This window comes from Agrilus planipennis, unplaced genomic scaffold (assembly GCF_000699045.2).
Source record: "Agrilus planipennis isolate EAB-ADULT unplaced genomic scaffold, Apla_2.0 scaffold508, whole genome shotgun sequence".
Taxonomy (NCBI): Eukaryota; Metazoa; Arthropoda; class Insecta; order Coleoptera; family Buprestidae; genus Agrilus; species Agrilus planipennis.
This window is the reverse complement of record NW_020439158.1, coordinates 6,712-15,898: the sequence shown is the minus strand read 5'-3', so window position 1 is coordinate 15,898 and position 9,187 is coordinate 6,712. Positions and strand designations below refer to the sequence as shown.

Genomic DNA, 9,187 nt, shown 5'->3' with positions numbered 1-9,187 from the left:
TAATGGAATAAATGGAGATTAAAATTTAGAAAACTTTTTTCAAATAGTTGAAGTATTCAGTTAAAAATGTTTGTCCTTATTCCAGGATTATACGTATTACTTTTAAAAATCCTTTTGCATATTTTTTTTAGATTGTTATTCTCTATATTTTTAAAATTCTTCAAACGTATAACCATATGTATTAGGTTTTAAAGCGTTAACTATGAGTAGTGATAATCATGTTTTTAAAATTTTATTTTTTGAGTGATATATTCATATTTTTGATAAAAGCATAGCGTACATCCTTGTCTGTCAATTTTCGAATCAATTATATTTTTTGATATGGGACTTTTATATTTTACAAAGGACGAATATGTATTAAGAAGGTTCTTTCGCCGTAAACTGAAGAATTGTTTTGCAAAAATAGAGATGAATTTTCTATGAGTAGACTGACTGATAAATAAATAGCATTATTCGTCCATATTTTTCCAATATAATTCTTTATTTTCGATGGAAATTCGACCTTGTTGATATTCGTCTTTTGTACTTAGATATTTATACATTTTTTAAATACTGCAAAAGTTTATATCCAATTTATTCTAACGTAACATATGAGAACATCAACTTTTTGACCAAATTTACTGTAGTTATGTATAATGTATATTTATATCGTAAATTGCTTGAACTATATTAAACTTCCTATGCTGATTTTGTTTAAAAATATAGACATACCTTTGTACTTAAGTATGTTATGCAGAGTTACAAGCATAGAAATGTTTATCAGTTATCTCACGATAATATACTGTTAGTGTTTGTTCCTTCAACTATATAAAATAGTTATCCAGTATCTATTGTTATATCTATCTGTAGCTATATATTAAGCAGCATTTTGTGCCTAATAATAAAGATAATTTATTCAAAAAGCGTCAATTATTATATGCCTATAAACAATTGCTAAAACTGTTTTCAATTTTAACTAGGAATTCTTCGTACGCATGTGCAACTTCTTAATTAACAAAGAGTAATTTTATGTTCTTTAATTGGTTTACACGAATATTTTGTCTGGGCCCTACATGTGTAGGAAGTAATTTACAGTTTTAGAATTACATGTATTCTAGGTTTTACTTGCGATTTCGCTTACGCTGATGTCCTTAAATCGTGTCAAGGATCACCAGCGTCCATATAAAACTAATTTTTATATCCCTCTGGAACAGTATTTTTTTCTGGATAAAGGTACCCTACGTCCTTTGCTGTACCCCTGACAATGTGTGTACAAAATTTCATGATACGTTTTATTCGCGGCTTAGCTCTCGTTGTTGTCCTTAATACTGATGTGAAATCTAAGCATTCTGTGTACGCAGTTTAATTTTTTGATTTTTAAAATGACAGATTTGTATCGTGATAATACAAATGAATAAAAAAGGAATAATGAAGACAAGGAATAACATTGCGGACGTAGCAATTGATAGATATGAAAAATCTAAAATGTTTCTGCTGGTACTTTTCTTTGTAAGTTAATAATGTAACCCATGTATTTTGAAAACCGTTTTATGTCTCAACTAACTTATTAAAAGTGGTGTTTCAGATGTCTGGTTTGGCAATGATTTTTGCAGGATTTTGGGCTGAATTGAAATTGAATCGTTTTTTACAGTTTACTACTAAGCATTCTTATGCTCCGTCGTATGTTTTAATTGGTACAGGTATAATTGTTATTTTTGCGGGGTTTTTCGCATGTTGTTGGTCTAGCGATAAAGGGAATCCTGTTATTATGTATGCTGTAAGTTAAGTTGAAAAAATACCGGTTTTGTGTACTATATTACATACAAAGAAGACTAAATGAGTCATCTTCTTTTATCATTATTATTTTAAAAGTTTTAAAATCGAGATAAGGTAAATTATCGTGACCGATAGTATATAGAAATGCATTAATCAGCTGGAAGTAAAATCAAATTAATTGCGGTTCGTTATGGATAATTATTTTATAGAGAATGATGGAATAAATGGCCGATTTTAATGTCAAATAACTCGTTGGTTTCTAATTATATTTCACATTAAATTATACAAAATCGATCTAAAAACAATGCTCTTTTCGAGCACCAAAAAGCTCAACGCGAAATCACAACACGGAATGTCCGAAATACTTTTCATTAACAAAGTTACCTTTTTTAAGTTACGACGATTGGTAGTAAGATAAACAAGTGAGCTTAATCGGTTTCTTTTAATAAACATACTTTCAAAACTCTTAAGCAAGTAATTATTAAAAATATCTATAACTAATTTAAAATTTTCGATATTGATTTGATGATTTTCTGTAAGACAGCACTGTATTTTTCAGTTCTATCAAACCTGTCATGAACCAAATGCTCTTTGAATCTAACATGCTTAGAGCGGTTGGTTTGTCCAATATATTTCATATATTTCCCCGGCTTTTCTAGAAAAGAAATTTTATCCTTAGGGTTACCAATAACAGTTTTAAAAGGGTTCAAGTTCAAGCGAATTATGTATACGCCATTCGAAAAACAATTTTACAAAAATTTCCGTTGGGTTCTCGAGTCATGACTTGCATGGAATAGTAAAAAACTTGGTTTTGATGATCTCTATCTAATTTTGTCACTGAAAAGTACTTGTGACTTAATTTTTTAGAGTTCTGCAACACTGCTAAATTTTTCCAGTCCTTTAGAATGCTCTCTTCGATATGTAATTCTGTAATTGATAACAATTACAAAGTACATTGGTTTCATTGTTTTCTTTTTGCCCATTTTTTTGGTAATATGATAACTTATAATTAATTGACTTAGATTTTTTTGGACATAATAATTGCACAGAAATTTCATGTAATTGAACAAGTGTTTACGTGAATTGTCTACGATTTTCAATCTTCACGTCTATTCGTTGGCGTCCCCTTTTCAATTAATTTTATCAATTATGCACCAAAGGAAGTATTGTTTTAATCGATCTATGCAATATCTTTTTGATGTGAGTGATGATCAGAAACTAATAAGTTGTTTAGTTGTTGCCCAATTGTTCTATCTATCGCAACCTTTTTCTACAATTTTAGTGCAGTGTTTCACTGTTTTTGGTAGTGGTAATTGAAGTTAGTGCGGCTGTAGCGATGCTGGTTTTTCGTAAATCATGGATAGAAAATTTTGATGCGGGAATGAAAGACGCTATTACGAAATATAAGAAATTTACACCATATTTTGATACGGAAGTTGATTCCTTTCAAATTGCTGTAAGTAAGTAATTGAAAGGTACAATATTACTTGTCCTTAGAGTCGCTCAGTTAATGATTATAAGAACAAATTTATCAAAGTTACATTTGCATATATTTGAACTGATCAGTAATTTGAACTACATTGGAATATTTAATAAATTCTAAAACCCTGTAAAATGCGCATCTTTGCTCTCTTTGTGGAAGGATTTTTATTTGTTATATACCATTAAAAGTTCCGTTTAATAAATTTTATTCTTACCCTTAGCCATTACGGTTTTATAAAAGCTTTCATTGCTTCACTTGGCTTTTATCCCAAATGACCCTATATTAATTAGTTTTCTTTTAATTACATTTAGTTAAAATGTTGTGGGGACCACACATACAATGACTGGCTAAATTTGAATCCACCTGTACCTCAATCTTGTTGTATCAAAACGAGCTGTGATACAAACGATGTCAGCAAAATTTACCAAGAGGTTTCAAATGTACTGGCTAATAATTAAATATATATGTTAAATGTTAATCTTTTAGGGCTGTTATGAAAAAGTAGTGGCATTTTTTAAAAATAATGTGAAATATCTTGCAGTCGGAATTGCCATATTAGCAGTCTTCCCTTTATTAGGAATAATTATCTTTTGGGGACTAGCTAGGGGTGGTAAAAAGTCAAATTATCAGCAAGTAAAGTAACAATCTAATGGTTCGTTTTCGTATGACTATCTTTTACGCAGGTAAACAACATTAATTATAATTTTAACAAAAGTGATGCTATTACTTTTTGAAAAGTCCTTGTACTGTGTTGTAAATAATTTGATTGAACCCTGTAAATATAGCTCTGTGGTATATTCCATAGTCTATAGAATATTTACCAAATGTCAATTCTACTTAACCTATTAAATTTTAACGTCATACATGTGGAACTGTAACGTTATAACTTATTTAAATTAATATTTGAGTTTAAATATTTTTAAATTAACTTATAAGATTAATGAAGTTATTGTGTTTGGCTTCAAAAATTCGTCATATAGGATTTGTATGTAGTAGTGAGTTTTGTTCAATTAAACGTGTCTGTGAAACTGCTGGTTTAGTGAAAAGTTTATTCACATCGACATCTTTAAATCAAAAGTGGGGCACGAAGAAGCAGCACAGAAACGTTAAATTGAAAATATTCTTGGAAGAAATGATCGATCCAAAGGTCGAAGAGGTTTTGGCCCCCTTAAGGGCCAGTGTTAAAGAACAGGTTAGTAAAATATGTTATTGTCTATTAGTTATTTTCTACAATATTCATATTCATTGCATTTTTAATTTTTAAGGGCGACTTGGTACGAAAATTAAAAGCAGATGGTGCACCTGCTATTGATGTCAAACAAGCAGTAGTAGAATTGAATAATCGTAAAAAGCTTCTTGAAGAGAAAGAACTTAGTCTTTCTCCTCACATAACTTTTGATAGAGCAAAAATGGAAGATCTGCTTAAAAGGAGGTTTTTTTATGATCAGTCTTTTGCTATTTATGGTGGAATTACTGGTCAATTTGATTTTGGTCCTATGGGATGTGCATTTAAAGCCAATTTGTTACATTATTGGAGGCAGTTTTTTGTTCTTGAAGAACAGATGTTAGAAGTTGATTGTTCAGCTTTGACACCAGAGCCAGTATTGAAGTAATATTTTTTTATAGTTTATCTTAATCAGCATTAATTCATTAAAATTTAGAGCTTCAGGTCATGTGGATAGATTTGCTGATTTAATGACAAAAGATGTAAAAACGGGTGAATGCTTTCGCTTAGATCACTTAATCAAATCACATCTTGAAAAGATTTCTGCTGATAAAAAAACAACTGAAGGAACTAAAGCAGAATGCAAAGACATAATTGTAAAGGTTTGAAATTTGTGAATTTTAAATATTCTTTGATTGTAATAGGTATATTTTTTCAATTTAGTTGGATGGTATGAACAAGGAAGAAATGCATGCAGTTATGAAAAAGTTTGATATGAAAAGTCCTCTTACTGGTAATCCATTGACGGAACCCATTGAATTTAATCTCATGTTTGCAACTCAAATTGGACCATCTGGTTTAGTGAAAGGGTAATTATGTGCCTTTTTTTATCATTTGGCAAATAAATTATCATGTACTATGTTTAATGATGCAAAGTTAGTATAGTGTAAAGTAAAAGTGCAAATTTTGCATTCAAGTTCAGGCTTGTTTTCTCAGGAGTTTAGCACCCCTGCTCTTTAATGATGTTCTTAATGTTTATTTATTTTGTTTTGGTGATTTATGAATTTATGTGCTAATAAATTTTACAGATTCTTAAGACCAGAAACAGCCCAAGGCATTTTTGTAAATTTCAAAAGACTTTTAGAGTTTAATCAGGGTCGGCTTCCTTTTGCCGCTGCACAAATAGGTAATAAAAAATATTGAATTTTATGCATCTGAAGATAGGGAATAACTTTTGTTCGGCTAGGTAATGCATTTAGAAACGAAATTTCGCCCAGATCTGGCCTTATACGAGTGAGGGAGTTTACCATGGCGGAAATTGAGCATTTCTGTGATCCTAGTGAAAAAAGTCATCCTAAGTTTGAAAATATTAAAGATATAGAATTACTACTTTATTCAGCATGCAATCAAATGGACGGTAAATCGGCTGAGAAGCGGAAAATTGGCGAAGCTGTCTCTGAGGTATTACTTTACTAAACAATTTTTTTGTGTCAATATTGTACTAGTAGCGCGATTCCTTAAAACAAATTTATTATAATTTGTAATTTTTAAGGGTTTAGTTGCTAATAAAACGTTGGGTTATTTTATGGTACGAATTCAGACGTTTTTGCATGATTGCGGCGTTGATCCTGCACGTCTTCGATTTAGGCAACATATGGGAAATGAAATGGCCCATTACGCCCAAGACTGTTGGGATGCCGAAATATTAACCAGTTATGTAAGTGTTGACTTTTGCAATTTCTATTGTAAATATTTTTTGAAGTAATTATTACAAAGTCCAAATACTAGTTGGATACGCACCTTCACCGCTTTCTATCGTTAACTAATCTTCGCATTTACCCAAAATTAGAACATCTCACACCCCTAATTAGTTGCAAGTAGTAATTTAATCTCTGCCCCTCTTCATCCCCGCTTCCGCTTCTATTCCTTTATGTTTTGAATCTACATCAATTTCTTTGGAGGAAATAATATAGAGTGCAGTCTGTATTATTTTTTTATTGTGTTATTGATGAAAAAGTAAGATTTAATTTTTAAGGGGTGGATAGAATGTGTTGGGTGTGCTGACAGGTCGGCCTTTGATTTGACCCAACATACAAAAGCAACAGGCATTAGATTGGCTGCAGAAAAGAAGTTGAATGAACCTAAAATAGTGGACGTGGTAGAATCTGTACCTAATAAAGGTGTCTTGGGAAAGAAGTTNTTATAAATTTACTTTCAGAGGATAGAAATTACTTTTATATCGAAAACAATAATTTCTTAATATACTTTCAGAAAACAGAAAATTTAACTAGTTTTGAATGTTATTGATAACTATTAAATTAAAATTATAGATCGACTAAAATTTTTCGTATTAAAATATAAGATCTGATTTTCGTCGTCAATTTTTGAAACTTTCGTTTAGCGTACCTATTCTTTCTTCGTTGCTAATTATTTTTAATTCTACAATATTGATTAATTAATTTTAATCTAAGTTTACTACATATTTAAGGGAATTAGAAAAGGTACTAGTATTATTATTAATTTATAATTACTAGTTAGTTTAAATTTGTAATTTAATTTTATTGTTATTTTATACGAAAGAAATTAATTACTATTCGGAGATGTACGTAATTATTAATTAGGTATTAAAATTTTTGAGTGTATCGCCTGTTCTCTATGAAATGGTAGGTGCATGAATCAATTAATTAATTAATATACGTGTTCAAGAATTTAAGACAAAATGAATATCCAAAGACCCGAAAATATTTTTTTTTAAAGAAGTACATACTGTCAAATACTTTTTAAAAAAATCAACTTATGCTTCTTTAACCGAGCACTTTCTTTTTCTTTTTTAAAAATGTTCTGGTATAACAAGAAATGGATTTTTACTAAAATTATTTTGGCATTGACGACCCTTTTGTTTTGAATATTTTATTTTTACTACAAATTTCCATCGGTTTTGTGTTGCGTATCAAAGTACAGTAATTATGACAAGGACCACGGACTTTTAAATTTTGAGAAGCTTTAATTAAATCTACTCTATTTAACTATCACGTGCTTTTTGATTTCAATGTCATAGTGTAGACGTAATTTAATAGGGTCCATACGTTTTGCCAATACCTAATCGTGATCGTGTCGAGAGATTTTTCGTTCCAAAATTGAAGGATTTAAAAGTCCCAAGGGAATCTTTTTATGACATTTTGCGTATTTGTATGGATTAAATATTATTTAGGATCTTATTATGAAGCAAGCCTAGGATAGTTTAAGTAAATAATATTGTGGAAAGTTGTAGAAAATTAAGCCATTTAATGATTGCTGTGTTTTAATTACTTTTTATGGTACCTATCAGACCAGGAATGGTAAATTTGATGGAATACGAGCGTTAACTACGAAAATATCAAAAATTGCTGAACAAATTTTTTATTTCGAAATTCGGATAGCTCTTGAACTCCTATACTTTTCTGTTTCCATTTGGTAGTAGTTTTTGGAACACCTTGTGCATAGAGTTCTAATTTTATATTAGCTAGTTTTTTAATTTTCCTCAAGTTCCGAAAATCACATTGAATTGTCTTTAATCGAGTGAAATGGCCAATGGAAATGACCATTAACAGTATCACGTGCTCGCGATGGCCAATTAGAAAGTTACCGTTTTGTTCTAGGTACTGGTGCCGAGTAAATTGTTGACAACAGGTTGATTTCTTCGGTTCGCCAGTCGTGTACCTCAGTGTGGAAGGATCGCGTCGATTTATCGCGAGTGTTTTCTGACTTGACCGTAACGATCGCGATTTTCCCGATCCGTTTTTCCTTATATCGAACGTGCGATTAGATATGGACCCGTTTTAAAACATTTCCTCTTACCTATCGACAGTAAATAGTTAACATTTTAACCGGACGTACGTATAAACTCGCGAAGTATCGAAGTTTTTAAAAGTGCAAGACATTTTTTTTGAATTTCTTAAAACAAAAAGTGTTTTACAAAAATGAGTTAATCATCATTTATTCCTCTTGGATGTTTCTGCCTTTGACGAACACCACCATGTCAATCTTTAAGGAGAGTAACAACAACTGGGTAAGTGATCTTCTTCTATTATCTTTTACCATAATTTGGACTAACATCAAGCAGATAAGTAGGTAGGTGATTTAATTAAATAAGCAAACGAATGTAATTTTGTAAGGTTCTTTTCAAAAGTAGTTCCACCGATATACCTTTATATGCACAAATGTAATGTTGAATATTCAGTTGTTTTTTTCTTCCTACCTACATAAAGTTTCCTAAGATCACGCGTCGTTTAAAAAACAACTGTTTTCCATTTTGCAGCGCATACGTCTACTAAATGTATAACAGAATTCCATGTGTCTCTTTTTCACGTGGATTAACATGCGATGTTTTCAATTTTATTCTGCACAGAATAAATAAATTATAACCTCCAACCGATTGCTTTTTCATAAAACAAGCTACTTTGTTTTGGATAATGCGATTTAGTTTTAAGTTTAATTTAGATTAATTTTTATCTAGTACACGGAGAAAATGAAAGGAAAATTTACCTAAATATTAAAGCGATATTTACAATTTATCCCACTTGCCCGTAGCTTCGTAAGCGAAAATAATAAAAATTACAATTTCGACCCGAATTTGTAAAAATAAAAAAAATTTAGTTGATATTACAAATTTAATTGTAGTAATTAAGGAACTTGAAATAATTTTTAAAGAAACATGTCAAAATTGAGATTATTACCTTACCTAATAAATTCTACTAATTCTACGACCAATTCAATCATTTGTAATTTTTGCGTTGTTATAAAAA

General features: G+C 30.3%; 2 protein-coding genes across 4 annotated transcripts in view; both read left to right on the top strand.

Moving 5' to 3' along the window:
- LOC108743510 (tetraspanin-6-like) overlaps window positions 1–3,901 on the top strand; it is a 6,758-nt gene extending 2,857 nt beyond the window's left edge. Inside the window, exons 3-5 of one of the 3 annotated variants that reach the window (XM_025977897.1) lie at window positions 3,038–3,211; window positions 3,550–3,669; window positions 3,725–3,901. In XM_025977897.1, coding sequence (XP_025833682.1) covers window positions 3,038–3,211; window positions 3,550–3,669; window positions 3,725–3,880 — 450 coding nt within the window. In that variant the 3' untranslated portion in view covers window positions 3,881–3,901. Of the gene's footprint in view, window positions 1–1,301; window positions 1,489–1,564; window positions 1,680–3,037; window positions 3,216–3,549; window positions 3,670–3,724 lie in introns of those variants that run through there. The other 2 variants (XM_025977899.1, XM_025977898.1) reach the window with 2 other exon arrangements.
- A 188-nt stretch (window positions 3,902–4,089) lies between these two features.
- LOC112903955 (glycine--tRNA ligase-like) lies at window positions 4,090–6,609 on the top strand. Its single transcript, XM_025977900.1, has 8 exons — window positions 4,090–4,430; window positions 4,504–4,847; window positions 4,900–5,065; window positions 5,127–5,272; window positions 5,492–5,589; window positions 5,650–5,864; window positions 5,956–6,120; window positions 6,439–6,609. Exons 1-8 carry the CDS (start codon window positions 4,179–4,181, stop codon window positions 6,607–6,609), a joined length of 1,557 nt encoding a protein of 518 aa, XP_025833685.1. The 5' UTR covers window positions 4,090–4,178.
- Window positions 6,610–9,187: the final 2,578 nt, after the last annotated feature.